Source organism: Ambystoma mexicanum, chromosome 6q (assembly GCF_040938575.1).
Source record: "Ambystoma mexicanum isolate Mex_15411 chromosome 6q, UKY_AmexF1_1, whole genome shotgun sequence".
Taxonomy (NCBI): Eukaryota; Metazoa; Chordata; class Amphibia; order Caudata; family Ambystomatidae; genus Ambystoma; species Ambystoma mexicanum.
The window spans coordinates 217,472,124-217,493,817 of NC_090937.1; the positions used below are offsets into that span (position 1 = coordinate 217,472,124).

The window sequence follows — 21,694 nt, forward strand, 5'->3', positions numbered from 1 at the left end:
GACAGAAAATGCTGATGCAGTGATCAAAATGGATTCCGCTTTGTTTATACTGCTCCAGAACTGATTGGTTTCAATAAAATCACAGGTGGTGGAGGTAAGGTCAGAATATCTCTTTCAATATACATTTGTTATTTTTTGGCAACCTGTCAAAATGTGCTGAGAAGTCTCAACCTACATATCACATATACGACAATAGGGCCTCATTACGAGAAGTGCGGAATGGGTTTAATGGCGCCGGTAATGGTGCCGGTGATATTAAACCCACTCCGCACTATTACGAGGTCCCCTTGCGGGACCCGCTGTGGACGTCTGGTTTTTTCAGACGTCAATAGCGGGTTCCTCGAGGGAACCAGGGAGCTAACAATGGGCCCGTAATTGACGGGCCCGTTGTTAGCTCCCTCACCATTCCCATTGAGCACTATGGGGGCTCAAATGGGAATGGGGAAGGACTGGGCCCTCCAAACTCAGAATGGCCCGGTAATTCCCCATTCAGGGAACCCGGACCCGATTTTGGAGGCAGCCATGGCGCTAATAGCGCCATGTCTGCCTCCAAAGTCGTAATGAGGTCCATAGTCTTTCCATACGCAATGATTAAGACCATATCCCTGTGTGTTCTCGTGTTGGCAGTATATTAAAACATAAGTATGTAATGAATCTTCAGAGTTCTGTAGAGTATAGCTTAGTTAAATAAGTGCAAGGTAATTGAAATCTAAAACCTTGAGTGCTCTATGTGCGACACATTTTTTGAATAGAAAAGTTGGACATATTATTATCCATGTCCCATGCTACAGTGTTCTTTTTCAGAACCACATCAGCATTAGGCAAGCTAATGAGGTGCTCTACAGAAAGTCCCAAATCATTCATGTGCATTCTTCTAGATGCACTTAATTCACATAGGAAAGGATTATGCTAATTAGAAGGAAGCTGTTTCACAAATAATCCTAGCAAAGTATTTGAATGAAGATGTGGTGATAGCATGGAGAGAAAAATCTTGGAGCGCTGTAATAACCAAAGCATAGGGACGTAAGGCCAAGCTCACATCCTAGTGCCTCCACTGGAACAAAGGCTGGGACACCAAGGATGGCATGCAATCATTTTGCTTCTAATTTTCCAAGCCACTGTGTCAGAGAAAACAGATAACCCATTCAGAATTCCAGGTATTACATTGGTTTTATAAATGGTAAGAAGTCACTCGATGTTATAGCATCTTCTTTATCTAATAAACTTGTTTTTCACTCCCCATGTTCTCATTAATTTGGCGCCAATAAAATGGTAGTGATGGTTCCCATCTACGTGAGTACGTGAGAGCTCATGAGATGTCCAAGATACATGCACTTCTTAACTATTTCCAGAGGTGTATCAGTGATGATCCAATTAAAGGATTTCTTTTTTTGTTCTGTCACCAATGTCAACAATTTTTGGGCATAGAATACCATTACCATCCAACCCATGATCTTGCACTAATAGCACCGGCTAACAGTAATGCTATTAGCCCGGGCGGTATCCCAGCGCCACCGGGATACCACCCAACTCATGATGAGGCCCTTAGTAGGAATTTGATTAGTCACAGCACCTTCTTGATTATTACGACTATACCTGACGTATCAGCGTGTAAAGCTTTACTAAAGAACAGCAAGAGAGGGTCTATAGCCCACTGTCTTAGTTTATTCCAGAGAAGGGGCCGGGAAACGGAATCAAAAGCTTTAGCAAAGACAGTAAAGCAAAGATATAGCTTTTCATGTCTAGGGCCCTTTGTCTCAGCCATGGCATAGTAAAGAGCTGTTAAACTATGAATAGTGCCATGTCCTTTGCGAAAACCAGTCTGCAGTTCATGAATAAGTCCTTTACCCTAAGCCCATTTATTGAGCTTATTTTGTAAGATGGTACAGAACATTGCTAAGAGCTGATAGTTTTTATTTGTATTTATTAAGTTTATATAGCGCTTTACGCCAAAGCGATTTACATCATAACAACAAGATACATAGAATATGATAAACTAGAAGCATAATTACAAACATGAGACAAGCCATTAAAATAAACAGTAAGTAGAACAATTTACCTAGGATAAAAACGAGTGAAGGAGGGAAGCGGAGTAAGGGGGAGAGGAGGGAAGTCAGGGAGGGGAATAAGATGGAGTTTCAAGGGAGCAAACGAAGTGTAAGAGGGGGTGAGTGAGAAGTGTAAGGGAAATGATGAGGAAAGTTAGGGCGGGGAAAGGAGAAGAGGTTTTAAGGAGGCGCGGAAGGAGGAGTAGGAGGTAATGGAGCGGATAGAGAGGGGTAGAGAGTTCCAGTGTAGGGGGCAAGGAGTTGAAAGGAACAGTAACAAGAAGAGGCACAAGGGGAGGGAGTAACAGTAAGCAGGAAGTGATTAGCAGAACAGAGGGAACGGGAGGGAGTGTAGAAAAAGAGGAGAGGGGAAACATAGGGGGGAGCAAGATCATGAAGAGATTTAAAAACGAGACAAAGGAAGTGGCATTTAAGTTGGGAGTGAAAGGGAAACCAGCCGAGGTAAGAGAGTGAAGAGGAAATGGAATCGTGAGGGGCAAGAAGACAAAGGGTACGGATGACAGAGTGGTAGAGGGATTTAAGGGGAGCAAGATGAGGGGCAGGGAGTCCAAAGAGGAGGGAAGAGCAATAGAAAAGTTGAGAGAAAATAAGGGAGGAGGTTAAGAGTTTATTTGCATGGAAGGTGAGGCAGGAACGGATTTTATAAATATTGAAGAGGTGGTAGTGACAGGTAATAATAGTTATTATTAGGGTCATTCTTGTCCCCCTTCTTAAAGACAGAGACCAGAATAGGATCACACCAGCTAGCAGGAATCACACCAGTGGTCAATACATACTTAAACAACTGCTCTAATATAGTAGCTCACAGAACTGGGTTGGCCTTCATAACAGCATTAACGATACAGTTGGGACCAGCGGCAGGTTAGTCTTTAGAATTTTAATAACTGCCAATGTATCATCAAAGCTGTATCCCCCAGTATCCATTGTGATAATAGATTGGAAATCATTGTCAAGAACCTGAATATCATCAAAGTAATGTTCGGAAATTGCCTTAGTCAAAGCACCCTCTGATATAGGATTTAAGTCGTGCATGGTTTTTCCAGCTGTATAGTATCTAATTTGTGCCCAGAATGTTTTGCTATCAGGATCACGCAGCAATCTGTACAAATATTTCCAACGAGAATTGGTGGTAGAATTTGTATAGACCGTGACCCGATTCTTATAACTTGTAGATAAAACGGACAGTAGGTTATTCTTTTCTCCAAAGTTGATTGTTTTATTTTTTAAAATAGAATTTCTCGCATTAATAATAACAATAATTAATGAGAGTCTCCACAGAGGCCAGGTCCAACAGGACCTAGGACTATTGACTAGTAAGAGCTTCAGACCATGTCCAAGATCACAGGTAGCTGTGTGAGGGCTCTGCTAATTGGTCATAACAATAAGAGGCTGAATCATTCCTGCGTGTTTTCTTTTCAGTGGTGCATTTAACACAATTTCACAATTTCCTAAGGTCCATTTACTCCTTCGTGTGCATTCTTTAAATTGCACCTTTTGGATTGTAGTGTGTATCTAGTTTAAAAGGTGCTCTATCACCTCACAGGAGCTTCCTGGCACTGGTAAAGAGTAGTTATTACATTCTATGCATCATCATTATCTTCAGTGCTGTGTCTTTGGAAATTAAAATCTATAATAATGAAAGAAGCACATACATTTTACAAGTATTAGGTAAGCTGTAAGCTGTATTGCACCCTATGATGACAGCCAGGTAGTGTACAGGTGTTTTATTTAAGTTTTTCAGCTCAGTTATTTTTGTAGAAATGGCAATCCAAAGTCATCGTGCAAACATACACATAAATCTGCCTAAGTTGGCTTGATTGTAATTGGGTGTCACATGCTTTCTGTTCAGCATGCAAAAGATCTTTTCTTACCCGACAGTATCCCCTTTTATTCTCCTCAGATATCAGCCCTGCAGTCTTCACATCCCGGTTATGGAACCTGTGTCCTTATTGGAATAGCTCCTGCTGGTGCACAGTTGGCATTTGATCCCATGCTGATACTCACCGGGCGCACACTGAAAGGTTCCTTTTTTGGAGGTAAGCCCCCAGATTCATATTGCCATTATCTGCGGCACTGCCATTGTTCCAAATTAGTTTGAGAGAGTCACAGGGTTATGTCAACCTTGAAGTGTCAAAATACAACTCGAAGCAAAGGTATATAGTTAATGTAGTTTATTTGTAACAACCAACAGTAGGGGATTACGATCACTGAAACCACAGGAAGGGGTTCACACTACAAACAGGTCAATGTATCAATCTCTGCCCCACAGACTCTGCCTTTCCCTGTGTGGAAATAGTCAACTACAGTTTCTAAAGGTTTGTTTTCCCAACACTTTTTTCGTTGTCTAGAGTATTTCTTGTCTTGTACCTCCCTGATTTCTGAATGCTCCTAAGACCTGACTTTTCCTATCCACCAGCTAATCTCCCTCACTCAACATCTTAGTCTCTACTGAGCACCTCAGGGAGAATGATGTAATTAGCAAATCACATAATAAATAGCTAGGATACCGTGAATGCACTCCTTGTCTTGTGAAATGCCTGGCTCCACCAAATCTCGTGTCCCAAGCCATTTGGATGGGGCTCAAGTGTCAGACTCTTAAGGATGCAATCGGATATTGGAGTTCTGAGGCGCAACCCACTTATCATTGCTGTCTGGGTCTGAAATTGAAACACTCTGCTCATTTGTTCTAGTTTTTCTGCAGATACTGTGTGAATTAACTCTGCATTGAAGAATCTGTCTGGATGCATCACCTGCTTTTTGATATTTTTAATTTCCATTGTTATGCATACAGTTATTCTACAAATCATATAATGTGTGTCATCAGCTGATCTTTATTATGTAAAGCCTTGCATTTTGTTAGTATGACTGAGTGTATATGTGTTGTATGCTAACTGCCCCATCTTTAGAACTATCATTCAGTCGCAGTGGGTTCCTAGCTATAAGTGGGGCAACCCCCTCCAAGCAGTTCGGGCTGGACTGCCCCTTTTGGGGTGGGACTAAGCCTGATTCGCATATGGTCTTTCCCCTTCTGTAATGGGTTGGCAGGCTGAAGAACAATGGCCTGGAGGGTTTCCAAGAGCAATGCCAGAGGTTAGGACAAATTCCAAACCATCCAGCCATCAACTCTTTTGTTTTTCATAAGTCACCCTGAGTGGGACGGGGAGGCCCAGACATTGGTCCCAAGCCTGCTGGGCCTAGAGACCCAAGCTACTCCTCAATGATTACGCCCAATGAGTCAGCGACGTGTCTGGGGATGCTTGTGGCCTCGTGCAGAAGGGATGCGACCTAGCAGTTGAGGCTGCACTGCTACTTTTGGTGTGTGACCAAGCATGAATTGCATATGGACTTTGCCCTTCTGTAATGGGTTGGCAGGCTGACGATTTATGGTCTGGAGGGTTGGAGAGCAATGCCAGAGGATAGCATTGATTCCAAACCATCCAGCCATCGCCTCTTTTGTTTTGCCTAAGGCAGCCCCCTTCAAGCCAGCCCAAAATTGTTTCCAAACACCAGCAACATAATCGGCATATGCGACATGCATTGGCTAGCCAATCGGGACCACAAGAGCTTTGTTGGATCAATCAGAGCCTTGGATTCTCGGGGGAGGTTCAGTCGGCTGATAAAAGGCATAGCATTCTTCTTGGTTCTCTCTGAGTTTAGGTCAACTTTTAGAGTGAGGAACAAGGCACATCCTAATAGGGGAGAAGGATGCCCTGTGTAGAAGCCACTGAAAGCACCTTTGTCTGCATTAATTAGCATTTATTTCCCTGTTAGTTTCATTTTTTTTTAATTGCTCTTGTTTTATGAATTTGCTTAAAGTCTGACTCCCACTATGACAAACCCTTTATGAATCCCATTCTGATTGTTTGTGTTTTACTCCCTTTAGCTCCCCTTTCATCCTTCCAAGACAAATACAACCCGTATGGATATTTTTACAACCAGCCGTTTATGGATATTTTTTTGATTGGTTGTTTTTGGATTCCTTTAACTTAACTTTCCTCCTCCCACCCCAAAGAGTAAAACATAAAAATTGAAACCGTTTGTGAATACCTTTCCTGGATGAGGAAGATTAGGCAGAGGGACAGGAGGACTCATGCATCCAGAGGAGTGGGAGCAAGAGGAGGCTGATGGCGTTGGTGCTGGTGTCTCTGATCCTTTGGAGGGACAAGGCTGATCACCAGAAGGGGCAAAAAAAGTGTACTTCCACAAAAGTGTACTTCCACAACACTTCTAGCCTGGGCCACTTCACTTTGCCTAAGGGTAAGCTACAAGCATAGGGTTGTTCAGTTGTGAGCTTGCTATGCAAAAAGGAAGTGTAGCAAGGCTAAAAAAGTGATATTATAGCACAACTACAATGAAAAAACATCTCATGGTGGAATTCAAACAATTTAGACAAATGTGTTATCTACCCCCTGCCTCCATGGTAACCTTAGCTAGTGGCACGAAGAACGGACCTGACGGCACTTCTGGAGATCTAGGTTGCTCCTCACCACAAATTTGATCAAGACAGTATGAGAAAGAGGTGTACCTTCATCCTTCATCAGAGATTCTCACTACCGTAAATGTTTCTCACCTAACGGTGTTTAGAATGCTATTTGTTGCCCAACACCAGATGAATTAAAACTTCAGAAGAAGATTAGCACAGTGAAGATAATCATCATATCAGAATCTTGAATTAGGAGCACTAAGAACTGTTTAAAGAAGATATGTTTTAGTAAGCCTGTCAAAAACTAGCAACACATAATAAAGAACGATTGATACTCTACTATGTGGAACAAAAAATCACAATAATCTATTTGTTAATCTTCTCCCATAATAAAATGCACAATAGCATAAGTGCATTAGCATCCATGTTTGTGACTGTCTCATTGAGCTTCGTAAATTGTTAGAGGAAATCAATTTTTGAGAGTTCCATGTTCCTGCATCTAGCTGACGGGTGCTGCATGTTCTTTTGTCCCAGGTGTGAAGGATCCAAGAACTGCAAATTGATATTTGCAGTTCTTGGATCCTTCACACACTGATGTGTGTCGCCCTGCCCTTCCTTTTTTTCTTTGGTCTCCCCCACCCTTCCCTTGGGGCTCACCAAGGTATTCTGCATCTGCCATCTCATAAATCATCAAAAAACAAATAAATATTGATCAGAAATCATAATAGTCAGCTCCCAGAGTGCAGTGCATTGGAGGGCACTAGAACCAGGAGACTCAGCAGGACACTTCATGCTGTAAATTTTAAAATGTTCCAAGTGCACGTGAGTTAATGAAGGAAGCTCCTACAATTTTCAGCAGGCAGTAAAGCGTTTATGTGATTTGAAATAGCAAACAACATTTTTTTCCTAAACCTGCCAAATATTGGTTCTTACTTTTCTATGTCTAAAGGACGCTGAAGGGGTCTTCCTATTTTAAAAGTAAGTCATTATGAGACAGCTTGAATTGTGTGTTCTTTGTTGAAAGAGTGCATCTGTTTATGGATAGTATGCCCGAATACATGTCCTTGAGGTAGAGGCATTGATCTGGAAGTAACTCAAGGAGCCATGTTTATAATGAGAGTTTGTGTGGCTTCTGCTCTTCTCCTCTAAGGGTTAAGAATGTCCTAGCTCGATCGTATTTGCGACAAACTTTATGGATACCAGTGGGGGTTATATGGACTTTAGAAGGCCCATCAGGCCTGTCAGTCGTTCCCTCGCATTGTGCTGCATTTAGTCTAGGTTAGTCTGCTAAGAGTCCCTGAGTATTTTTGTTGAATTATTTATTGCACCTCAGATATGGGGTAGATCAGCACTATTGAGAATGTGTTGGGGATGACGTATTACGGGAAAAAATAAATGGCCATGGTGGGTGATGGGTGGGGGGAATCAGGGGAAGAACAAAATACACAGATGGGTAAGACTGAGATTTTCTAAAGGGAAGTATTGGGCGTATGGTGGCAACAAAAAAATTAAATCGCTCCTAATGAGAAGTCTTTGAGGTGGAAGCCAATGTGGAGGAGAGAGATCCCCACACTTAGACTTTAACCTGAACCAAATAGTGAATACTATTAGTAGAGCACCACGTGGTGTGGGGGTTAACCTCAGGGGTTCAACCCATGCGACCTACTTGTTGGTTTGGTCGACCAAGGCAATGGGTGGAAAGAATGGAGTTGCGTAAAACCCCTGATGGTGGGCACTAAGACAGTTGCACAAGGACAGATGAGAGCAAAATTAACAGATAAACACCGAACTATAGAGAGGGATGACAAAAAGCTTTAAGGCTCCCTAAAAGATTAACTGATCCTGAAAGAGAAATACCGGATGTATATGGGCAGGCAGAAGCTATCATTGATAGTGGGTCAACAGTTACATTTGAAAGAACAATTGTTCAGACGGGAAAGTAAGAATGATACGTTGTTGGATTTTTTTAATGGGAGGGAAGGGTGTGCTTTGTAGCCCATAAAATGTAGTTGTTAAAATCAGAGACATGGTTATGCATCCCAGGCATACATGCTTCACTTAGTAGAAAAATGTCAGAGTTTGATAATGGGATGGTCTGCGTGGAAGATTTTGTGATTTTTCCCATTTAATTTTAGACAATGTTCGGAAGCATTCATTGGTATAAAAGATAGGGAGCATAAGGGGTCGCATATTTTGTTACATGATGTAGATAAAATAATCTGTCCCTTCCAAGTTTAGATTAAAGGAATGGTTCGGTCAAAATTTTTTATTGCCCCTACAGGTCGGCTTTGTGTTTTTAAGCCTAAGTCGCTCGATTTTAGAAAAATTTCCTATGGACCTTACCCGAGTTTTCGTCCATTAAACGCACGCGAAAACAGGCACCAGGGAGCTGCCATTTTGTGATAATCCTATCATTTCCCCCATCACCCTGGCTGACCTGCTTTTGCGGCACTAAATCATATCCCCGCCCCTGAGCCTGTCATCAACAGATGCGTACCGCCCATTTCACAACACCAAAGCACGTCTCGTGTCAACATTCGCTGCGCTTCAGCTAATGACGTGTCGCCATGGAAATGGCAGGACGCCTCTTTCCTCAATAAGTATAAACAGACCGTTTTACAACACACAGCAGCAGATTTTCGATTCCATTCCTCTCTCTGTGTTACTTTGAGTATTCTGTGACTCGTTTCTGTGCTCTGGTCAGCTACCTTCGTTGCTTGTAGCCCGTGTGAACAGATACCAGTACCACTGCTATCAATTATTTTAGTTTGTGTAACACACAATGGATACAATAATGCCCGAGTATACCGAGGAGGAACTACTGGAAAGGGAAACAAGCGAAAACGATGGGTCTTCGGATGGCAGTTGAGAGGACGATTCAACAGCTCAAGAGCTTGGACCTAGTCGCATGGACGGTATTTCCACCTGGTGCACATGCAATCGGCGCGAGCTAATGCCAACCGAGGATGAGAACTGCTGCTGCTGTGAAAACTCGGGATGCGTGGTCTACATTTCGGAAGGCGAGCCACGACCGCAATGCATCACCGCGCTGCCAGACTTTAGGGCAGCCTGCCTCACGCGGTCCGTGTTGAGGATAATGATGGTGCTTATGCACGAACTTCGCGCAACTGTTCATCCTCGTAATCCGAGTAACGAGTAAGTATACTCTGCTTGTCATGCCACTCCTATTTTATGGTCTTCTGCTATATCCAAAATTACATATACATATCATTGTAACACATGAAAGTCATTCAATAGTGTGCAGTGTCTAGATAGCATTTGTCCGAGCAGAATGCCATTAGTTACAAGAATTGTCATTGACAAAAAACGTTTGTTAAACTTATCTTGGTCATTTAAAAACAGTTTGTTTCATTCCTTTTCACAGGTGGTACAGGCTGGTGGCCTATCGTTCCTTTACATGGTGGCTTCACGGGAGGCTTGGACACCGCGTTCGAATCAATCAAGTGTGTCTCCATTCAAGGATGGACGTCAGACATCTGTGCTCGGAATGGTTGAAGTTCAGGTCGCTGTGAAGCAGGGTGGTCACTATCTAAGCTAACATAATATATTTTCAATAATGCATGCACTAAATAACACTTGTTCAAAGTCGTTCAGTCGGTTATGTCTCTATAAAAGTCACACATATATCAATACTATCAATTAACATTGGATTATACAGGCCTAGGTCAAGGGTCTTGACCACTATAATAAACTGTTTGAAGTGTGGGTCTGTGCTCACAAGAATCTCTGATATGTGGCATTTGTTATTGATAGGCAACGATATACTGCAGTAGGGGTCTAATATTAGTTGGGGATCTGCTAGGTGGGCATCATGGCGTGGTCAGTGGTCTGGCACATGAAGAGAATACCTTGCAGGGACACAGGGTCAGAATGGCAGTAACTTGCCACTGGCGAGGGTGCGAGTGGAAGGACACATTTGTGGAGATGAACGAGCCATGTGCTTGGTTCAGGCCGGTTCTCATGCAGGACCGTGATCTCAGAGAGTGATGTGTTACATTTATTAGCTGTTGCAAATACCTCTGGAGTTTTCCAGTCAGAGTGGAAACGAGGCTGTGGGCCATGTGCTCTGCACGCTGTACTATCGCAGTGAGGCCTGCTCACCAAAATGGAGTGGAAAGGGGGTACAAAAATGGATGCCCCGTGTCCTGCTTAGTGTTCCCATCTACGCGAATGCCATGCAAAGTTAACATCACATAAGGGCAAGGGACGGGCGCAAACGGCCAAGGTGCCAAACAACATGTACACTTCAAAAGGTATCCCAAGACCAGGGGCCATCGCTCACATGGGCTCCTCAGACCCTGTGTCTCCAGGCAGGCCTCCCCTGAGGCAGGCGGCCCCCCTGCAATCCACATAAGTGTGTCTCCATCAGCAGTCTTCCTGTGCCTTATCTGCACGCCCCAGGCCCATCCATCCCACCCCCTCTATCAAAGGCGGTTCGCACCCGGGGATGAGCGCTGGCATGGGGGGCTGTCACGGCGCGAACGGCCAAGGTGCCAAACAGCATGTACACTTCAAAAGATATCCCACACGCAGGGGCCATCGCTCATATGGCCTCCTCAAGACCCCGTGTCTCCAGGCAGGCCTCCCCAGAGGCAGGCCGGCCCCCTCCAAACCACATAAGTTTGTCTCCATTCAGCAGTCTTCCTGTGCCTTATCTGCACGCCCCAGGCCCATCCATCTCACCCCCTCTATCAAAGGCGGTTTGCACCCGGGGATGAGCGCTGGCATGGGGGGCTGTCACCCCTGCAATAAACCTAATACCACGACATACACACGTCATTCATTCACAAACACACCCCTGTTTCTAATACTTTATAAACCACTTGATATGTCTCATGAGAACATCTTTGTGCTTTGCAAGTCAACTCCTGAACCTTCTACCTGAGAAGCACTGAGATATATGCTAATCTGCTCGTCGCCATGCTATCTGTGTCCGCTTCGAGCAAACTCGTCAGTGTGCTACCTGTGGCCATCTACCTGTTCTCCTGCAACATACTGCTCGGCCTGCTGAATCCAACTATTTGTTGGTCAAGGTAAGGCCATATATCCTAGTCATATTTCGGTCATTTTTACATTTCAATCTATTTGCTATTACAGTACCCAATAGAGCTATGGTCATTGGTCTCATTGCTATTGACTTGAGGTTCAATTGTTATGCTATCAATAGATCTATTTATTTTCATCTGTGTCAATTTTCATCGAATTGAATCCTTCGGGGGTCCAGTCTATAATGTAAGCATGGTTCCTTTTCGTGCAAGACAGAACATCCAAGGGACGAGTCACATGTTCAGAGTTTAGTCACATAATTTAAAACATTTCTGTAACTTATGCAAATACTAAGCCGCACATGATGAACTGGTATAGTTCCGGCGACCAAAACAAACCTTGCATTGAGCATGGTATGGTTCATTTACTTTTTTATGACATTTTTATTCATCAAGGTTTTATAATAATCTTGATATTTACTTTTCAGAATTTTCAACAATGCCTGCCTGTTCGATTATCGGTCGAAGACCCATGCTAAATCTGAAGGCACTACAATGCATGTATTCCCGAAAACTGTTGATCGAATAAGAGAATGGGTCAGACATTGCGGATATCCACTGGATGAGCTGGAAAGTAGAGTCCAACAAGTCTTTGAGGACAAGAGGGGTGATCAATACCGCATCTGCAGCTGGCACTTTCCCTCGAACATGTACACCACATCTTGGGTAACAAAGAAGAATAAACGGCGATCGATACGAAATTGCTCGCAAACACTATTCCCACTCTATTTGTCCACAATCCGCCACTGGTGAGTCAAGTGTCCGTTTTTAGCTTTAGGCCTTGCGGTAGTGTGTAGGTAGCCGAATTGATTCATTGATATTTCAGGTGTTGTTTCCAATTTGTAATACTTTCGACATTGATATGAGGGTATAGCTTTTTGAATAATGACATTTATCAATATATTATTTTTAGATTTCATAACCCACAAACAAAATCTATATATGGGCACAGGGAACTGTGCTATATTGCGCATTAATCAAGTATTCTATCGCCTTACATTGAAATTTTAAATATTGGCATTTCATTATCAAACAATGATTTACCTTCTGAAGCAAGAACATTCTACTTCCATCACGTGCTCACAGTTATCAACCACTTCTAGCGCGTATCAGGAAATCATACTTGGCTATTCCGCTACAGACTTGTTTTATGCATGTCAAGTAATAGTTTGTATGTTTTGTGTGATTATTTTACCAATTGTTTGGTTAGTGCTTTCCAATTGATATGGACCTTAGTTGTCGTCCCCTGGTGTTTGTTTTAGTGTTATCCATACTAATGCAAGTACTGTCTTTCAGGGAGATGCTGAAGCGTCCACCACATTGACAGCAGCCCTAGATGTTCTTCAGCAGCCCGAGGTATGGATACTGACAGCTCAACTGACCGTGATCATCAGGACTGGAACACTTGTCGTTTGATTGTTCTACATCATGTTTCATTTGTGGTTAGCCGTTGATATGTACCTGTGCGGTCGACCCCAAGCGTGTGTTGTGTTTTCAATATTGTAATCCTTACTAATGCAAATACTATGTTTCAGGCAGTTGTTGAATCGTCAACCCACGCACTTGATGCGGAGCCTGACATTCAAGTAATTCCGGTGGAAGCAGGACCATGCGGATACGAATCGGCGCAACAGCTTTCGGAAGTGCGCACCACATTGACAACAGCTCTAGATATTCTTCAGCAGCATGAGGTATGGATACTGACAGCTCCATCGAGCATGATCATATAACGTGATTCCATTTGCTATACTTTCTTCCCTATTAACGCAAGTACTGTGGGAGATGATTGAGCTTCCACTACAATCACAAGATCCCATTTAGATGATACAGATGTAAAGAAATCGGAGAAATAAGTCGATTAAATCTGATAATTTTTAAATATTCCTTGATTCTTTTAGACAATGCAACATTGGTGGTTATCTCTTTATATGTACCTGTGCCGTCGACCCCATGTGTGTGTTATGTTTACGATATTGAAAACCATACTAACGCAAGTACTGTGTTTCAGGGAGTTGCAGATGCCTCCTCTTCAATACAATCATTCGTGGCAGTCCATGCAGAGCCAGAGGTATGGATACTGACAGCTCCATCGAACTAGATCATCAGAGCTCGAATACTTGTCGTTTGATTGTTCCACACAATGTTTAAATCGTGTTTGGCTATTGAGATGTACATGTATGTTCGTCCTCACGTGCGTTTTATGCTAACAATATTTTGATACACAGTAATGAAAATACTATGCTTCAGGGAGTCGATGGAGCCTCATTCCGTGCTGTCTATGCGGATACAGAAAATGTAGTCGTTGCAGCGCAAGAGGAAGCGGAGACATGCGGATACGTATCGGGGCAACAGCATGCAGATGTTGAAGGTCGAGTCAAAAAAGTTGCAAAGAAAAGAAACAAAAATAAGGTTAGTTACAAACAGTTCATAACTTTAGAAATTTTTTTGTGCTGGGGACTATTTTATGTTTTTTTCCAGTCAATTGTACTATACTTTATCTTGTGTTTAAACTGAACATCCCTTTTCCCCTCTGTCCTCTAGTTACCCGTGGGTCTACGAACTATACATGCACAGACAGTGAAGCGAATGAGAGATGTTGCATGCCAGACCATTTACACTATGGAGGAACTATTAAGTCAGACGCGGCATGTTGAGACTCGGGATGCTCATGTCCAATGGCCAGAACATGAAATTAATGTGTCCGGAGGATCCTGCAAAGTTGTATTGGACCATTGCTACAGTACGTCCGCACCGCCGCAACAACATGGTACTGGATGTATTGTAGATAGCTCTGAAGTAGTCGCAGATCAATTCACACAATCTACACCCGCCAAAAAATTGCCACCAAAAAAGCTGTCGACATTGTTGTGTTCTCCCATCAATGTTGAGGTAGCAGATGTTGAAATGACAGAGAATGAACCAGCAGCAGCATTCACTGACGCATCAGAACTTGATAGCAGCAATATTTCTTTCAAATGTGGTGATATGTCCTCAACGTCACAGGCCGAAACAACTTTGATGCAGGATGACAGTCTAATGAAAGAGGGCAAATACATAGTATTCGACAGTTGTTTGATGGATATTATAAGTATGCTGAAATGTGGGCATTCCGTCAGAGGTAAAGTCTGTGGGAAGCCATTGATTCATGTGACTCGTCAAAAACAAGGCAGTAACGTCACAATACATGCCACCTGTAGATTACATCATACGTTCGCATGGTCTGCACAACCGATGCTGGTGAAACTGCCAGCAGGCAATCTACTTTTTTGCAGCTGCATCACTTTTTAGTGGCTCCAGTTTTAGAAAGTTAGAGTCTTTCTTTCAGTTTGTGGGACTCCATTTCATTTCAAAAAACGCAGTACTACAAATACCAACATGATTATCTGTTTCCGGCCATTAGTGATGCTTGGAAAATTGAACAATTGTCTCTAGCAAGTACATTCGAAGGCAAACGATTCAGGCTAGCTGGCGATGGACAGTGCGACAGCCCTGGATTTTCTGCCAAGTACTGCACCTACCACTTTCAGGACATGGATAGTAAGAAAATTGTGAGTTTGGTGGTCGTGCAGGTAACACAATGTACATCCTCAGTGGCCATGGAGAAACTAGGATTTATAAAATCAGTGGAATATGTATGGCATCTTGCTAAATCAATCAATAAGAAAATCTCGGCTGAAGGGAAAAAAAAAGGTTTGGAAAGTATTTCAGAGTGGTCCCAGTCTATCAGCAACCATCTTTGGTGGAGATCCAAAACTTGTGAAGGGTCAGTGGAAATACTACTTGAAAAATGGTGGTCACTGATGCACCACTGTACCAAAGTGCACCGCTGGTCAGAAAACCTACATTTCCACCAATGTGAACATGGCCCTTTATCCCCAGTGGAGGCACGGAAGAAGAAGTGGTTGAATCCATCTTCACCGACACACAAAGCCATTGAGAAGATTGTTTTCGATAAAACTCTATCAAGAGATTTGAGGGGACTGACAGAATTCTGTCACACAGGAGGTTTGGAGGTGTTCCACAATATGTGCCTAAAGTACAGGCCAAAGCGCTTGCATTTCAGCATACAGGGCATGAGAGATAGGACTCTATTTGCCGTCTTGGCCCATAACGAGAATCTCGGCCGTGAACAATCTAGGACTAAGGGTAATGTAAGGATGCCTCGCTACACTAAGAAGTAAGCAATGGGTTATCAAACCAGTCTATGAGGAAATGGAGTTCGACTTTGTCAAAGCCTTATTGTTGCTGTATTAGAGAAGCACAGATATGGAATTTTGAACGTTTCTATGCAGAGCACTGATCCATTGCCACCCAACATTGCCACTGTGCCATGTCCACCCAAAGGAGAGCTGGTTGTGAAGTACAAATCCCGGTTTAAATAATGGTAATACGATTGTCTTTTTATAAATAAATTTTATTGTACAGTGTGCATACAAAGTACGCTAACCCTAACCCCTACCTTCACCATCCTGGGTGCCGAACTACCTGGGTGTCATCTTTGAATTCTCTCTCTATTCACCTCATATTGCTGACCTTGTCTATATGTGTATGTATATATTTTTGTTGATGTAACTAATTTTCGCAAACTCTTATAAATGCTGGGCACTGTTAACCGAGGGGAGGCTTGCGTATTGCAAATAATAAAACAAACAAACAATAAATCTCACTTTCAACTCAACTCCTCGGGTACTTTATACTTTCCCTGACCTTCCCCAAAAAATTAAAAGTCTCAATAGTTATGGTTATTTGGGGCTTCAAAGCTCGCAGACAACGAGGACAAAATTGGGGCCTTAGAACGCGCCAAGCGAGCCGTTGCATATGGGAGAGAAGCCAGTTCGCATTTGCACATTGAGGCGCACTACATAGATGGATTTGAAACTTCAGGTTCTCACAGATGGCTTTACTACGGGATGTTGCAAAGAAAGAATGTATGCTCATTTCTAGTGAAGGTCAGCGGCTTTGATTTTTAGCTCGCGCCCTGAAGAGGCTCACAACTCGCACTGGCAGTACAAGGTTCTATTGTTTTTTGACCTTGAGAGACAGGGACCATGCAGAAAGAACTTCATTTGAAGGGGGGGCTGGGGGTGCAATAACGTAAGAGACGATAAGGCAGAAAATTCTTAAACTGGACCGAATTTCATGTTAGTTCAGTATACGAAAAATCGTTGTCAAGAGCACAGTGGGATTTACGGACTGCATTACGCAGAGACACAATGGAAATTGCAAATATAATGTAAGTAACTCTTTAGATGCTTTTATACCGCAATGAAGAATTAATGAATGGATGCATTAATGAATGAATGAATGAAGAGCTTTGAAAACGTTTGTGGGATCGTCCTTGCAGCGGACACATGGGCATGCAGGTCCACATTCCACACGCATGTAGACAAAAAGTCGTTTCTCATTGTGTACTAACCTCGATTTATTTTGTTAGTTTTCGCATTGATTTTAGAGCCGAACATACTCCATTGCACTATCCTTGAAAGCAAATAGTTTCAGCTTGGCCGTAATAAATAAAATGAATAATATTAATAAAGATCAGCTGGCGTGACTAATTATAAATGTTATGTTTTCAAAACAGGTATATACTGCCCTTTTGCCACTGCCACCAGTTTCAGACACCGGCAGACGTTTTTTTTAACCGCCAGCTGCAGCTTAATGTAAACAACTGCACAATCCTGATGATCTTATGGGACGATCGCCAAGGCCCCATATGCCCTTACGCGGTACTAGAGGCTAGAAGCAACATATCAACCTTTATGCTGGCCTAGTGCCTACTTGATGGAACAGCCTTGCGGTTCAACTTGCGACAAAAGTGCTTCTTTGAAACGAAAACCAACACCCTGTGTACCATAAAGGAACAGCGCGTGACTCACGATAAAATTTTACGGATTTGCGGATAGAGATAAAAGAAAATAAATGACTTTCGGAGTTCATATGGCAATTGCTGAATATTCTATAAACATTTAATGTCAAATAAATGTACTTTACCAAATTTACTGTGTTGCTGTTTGATTTTAAAGTACAGTTTAATATTCCGAATTGTGGCGCGCTATGTTGTGAGCTGTTCTGTGTTGGTTTCCGGGTTCTGTGTGAAGTCGCCTAGAAGACGACTGGGCACGTTTGCCTAAGCAGCACAGTAACGTCACGGAGAGAGGCGGGGAATATGAATGTTTTGATAATGTCAGGCTCAGGGGCGGGGGATATGATTTAGTGCCGCAAAAGCAGGTCAGCCAGGGTGATGCGGCAAGTGATAGGATTATCACAAAATGGCAGCGCCCTGGTGCCTGTTTTCGCGTGCGTTTAATGGACGAAAACTCGGGTAAGGTCCATAGGAAATTTTTCTAAAATCGAGCGACTTAGGCTTAAAAACACACAGCCGACCCGTAGGGGCAATAACATTTTTTTACCGAACCATTCCTTTAAGGCTACCTCCGCAAGCAGCCCCTTTGGTGTTTGTCCTTACCCAGGAACCACCCTTGGAACATTCAAATAAGGAAGACTGGATTTCTTTAATAAAACCAGTATCACACCTTTTAACATTAATGTGGGTGTAGTATACAGAGAGAATGGGACTTGCAGATAGCTAAGTGGTTTGGCTGGGTAAGACATTGTTGCTTGGTGATTGTATTGACCCACTTTTAATAGCACCTGTAAAGTTTAGGAATTATTCGAGAGGGGAACCCATCAGGACCAATTCAAGATTTAGGGCTCACCCTCTGAGATTTTACTAATACCCAATTAAGCCTGCCAGGTTGGCCGAGCATGTCAGTGGGGCCAATTTTAGACCACTGACTACTCAGGGCCCTGTGTTTGGCCATTTGGAGTTTAATAGGGAATCCATTGCAAGATTTAATCTTGCTGCTTTCTGTACCCTTTCACACGGACAGTACACTGACCATGTCAAGAGAGGGTGGGAAGCCCTCTCATTCTGGGGTGGGATGCATACCATGAAGTAATCTAGTGCCTGTCTTACACAGAGGGTGACAGTGGCAGTTGAAACGCCCCCAGGTACGGCTTCCACTAACTTGTTTATGAGTAGTACCAGTCTGCATCATCCCATCCCTGATATTCCAAGTGCTTGCCAAGTCTTTTTCCACTCTTCCAACAGCATTTCAACAAAGCCTGGTATAGATCACCTGAAAGAAAGGAAACCATCAGCATACCTCGCTAGAACATTTGAGCACTCCGCCGGAGGAGGACAGTCCAGTGAAAGATAACCAGAGACCCTTTAAAATGTATTTTTGGGAGCAGTGTGGTGGCAGACCACAGACCAAGGAGCAGGAGCTCCTATGTGGGCACTGCCACAGTCACACACTGCACATTAGAGACAGGACACATGGCAGCTCTTCTAAACTTCCAGGATACATATAACATATACCCATCAGACAAAAAAATCAACTTACTTTAGGGGCATCAAAGCCAGACCCTGCCTTACTGGGACTTCAAAATAGGGTTCAAACTGCCATTATTGTTATGTCGCAGCACCCCATAGAGAAGGGGGGCAGAACTTAAGGCCATATTTTAAAGCTGTAGTGTATGACACATCGCCTGAGTGTGGAAGACAGAACCAGATTGCTTAGAAATAGCAGGCTAACCAGAAGACAGGGAGGGGCAACATTTGGAGTAGGTGAGGCAATGGTTAGTGAGCGCAAGTGGTACTGCATTGTAATTATGCGTGAAACAGTTGCAAGTGTGGTTAGGACAGGAAGTGTAGGGAGTCACTATGAAGTGATTGTGCAAGTGGAAAGAGGGTGTTTGAGTAGAAAGGTGGGTTGTCAAGTAAGGCACAAGATAAAAAAAGAAGGGTGGGGCGGGGATGGCGCAGTAGGTATTGGAAAGGAAGGGAGACCTGAGGATAGTGACTTGGAATATGGGGGGGCTAATTAATGATATTGAACGGAATAGGGTTATGATGTACTGGAAAAGAAAGAAAATAGATATTGTTCTGTTACAGGAAACTCACCTGACGAAGGAAAAGCAAGAGGTGGTAGCTAAGAAATGAAAAGGGAATATCCTGGGGGCAACATACTCTGCGTATGCCAGAGGGGTTATAACATGGATAGCACCACATGTTCCGTTTAAGCTGTTACAGTCCACCATAGATACAGATGGGAGGATGGTGTTAATAAGAGGGATGGTGGATATGTGGCGCTAAGGGATACAGCGTTCAGAGAAGAACTGATATAAAGGAATATTTTGAACATAATACCAGTAGTGTGGAATCGGCTGGGACCCTCTGGGAAGCGTTTAAGGTGGTAGTGAGGGGAGCGGCAATATCAAAATCAAAAGGATTGCAGGGTGGCATTAAACGGGAATTGCAGGCTACAGAGAGGAAGTTAGAATCCAAAATGTGGGAGGGCTTGAGATCTCCTGACGAGGCAGAGACCATCCACCAATTACAGCAAAAATGTAGAGACCACAGGGAGAGACTATGCAATCTAAACTATACAAAATATGTGGAGAGGCAGCATGTGCAAGGTGACAAGCTCGGAAGATTACTGGCCTGGTTGTATAAAAGTGAGACCCCCAGACAATCGATAAGAGCAATGCAAGAGGCAGATGGCCAGACACGGGATACCCAGGAAGGAGTAAATGAATGTTTCCTTGAATATTATCAGAAACTATATGCAGAGGTTACTGAGAAGGAGGAAATAGATGTGTTTGAAGCATTAACCGCGATCACTCTTCCCAAATTCGAGGAGGCTGAAAGAGAGAACCTAGAGGCTCCTATTACAATGGAAGAGCTAGAACAAGTGATTAAGCTACTACCCACCAACAAAGCCCCAGGTGCAGATGGACTCCCGAGTGAGTTTTACAAAGCATCCAGGTCGGAATTACTCCCCCCGCTGCTGGAAATGCTGAATGAAGCATTAGACACGTGCACATTGCCTGAATCCCTCAGGGAAGCGATCAGCATACCGCTCCTTTAGCCCAACAAACCGAGCATGGACTGTGGTTCTTACAGACCGCTCTTGATGCTTAATCAAGACAGCAAAATACTTACAGCAGTGAAGGCGAATAAGCTAAAACGAGCTATAAATAAACTCATACACCCAGACCAAACGGGGTATGACCCACGCAGGAGTATATCTGACAACCTTAGAAGACTCCACCACGTCATAGAGCAGACAGATGGGAGCTCTCAAGAGATGGCAATAGTCTCACTGGATGCGGCAAAAGCCTTTGACTCTGTCAAGTGGCCCTGGCTACTAGCTGTGTTAAAGGAATATGGTATTGGGCCAGTATAACTGAAGTGGGTTCAATGACTATACAGCAAACCATCAGCCTGAGTCAGAACAGGATCGACCATATCAGAACAGTGGCAACTGGGCAGAGGTACTAGACAAGGATGCCCCTGGTCCCTGATGCTTTTTATTATAGCATTGGAGCCCTTAGCAGCGTACGCGAGGCAACAATATTGTGAAGTTGGAATCAACCCCACGCGGATGATATGCCCTTATGTCTGAAATACCCAGAGGAGAACCTTCAGTACATTTTGGAGGTTATGGAGCGGTATGCAATGCTGTCTGGCATAACAGTTAACCCCAAAGGTCGAGCATATTCCCCTAGGAAAATATGATGGAATGCAACAAAAAGTACTGCCAGTATTAAGGATAAAATGGAAAACCAAGAAGTTCAGATATCTGGGAGTCAGCATATATCACAGTGTTGAAGCCGAACACAAGCACAATACTGAGAAGGTAGTGTAGAAAATAGAAAGTAGTGTGACAATCTGGGCTTAGCTACCGCTAATGGGGAGAGTGGCACTGCTAAAGATGGTTGTACTACCCAGGCTGTTACGAACATACCATATATGATACCCAAACAATTTTTCGCCAAAGTACATAGCATATGCAGAGGGTTCATATGGCATAACTCCAGGAATAGAGTAGCATTATGGAAGCTTCAGAACCCATATGAACAAAGGGGCATTAGATTGTCCAATTTCAAAGTATAGTACGTGGCTAGTCATCTCCAATATGTGGCAAACCGATTATCCGAAGATCCTATACCTGAATCTAAATTACTGAGGGCTGAATGTACCCCTTATTTTTTAAATGAATGGATGCGGTTGTCAGATTTGCAACAGGGAGGAGGGACAAGATTTTTAGACCTGGTGGTGGCACTGAAAG

The 21,694-nt window shown here is 43.3% G+C and overlaps 1 protein-coding gene across 1 annotated transcript in view; it reads left to right on the plus strand.

Annotated features, from left to right (window-relative positions):
• The window catches only part of LOC138515901 (alcohol dehydrogenase 1-like), a 438,132-nt gene that overhangs the window by 277,285 nt on the left and 139,153 nt on the right, over positions 1–21,694 (plus strand). Inside the window, exon 7 of the mRNA XM_069630662.1 lies at positions 3,970–4,105. Within this exon, the coding sequence (XP_069486763.1) occupies positions 3,970–4,105 (136 nt within the window). The remainder of the gene's footprint in view (positions 1–3,969; positions 4,106–21,694) is intronic.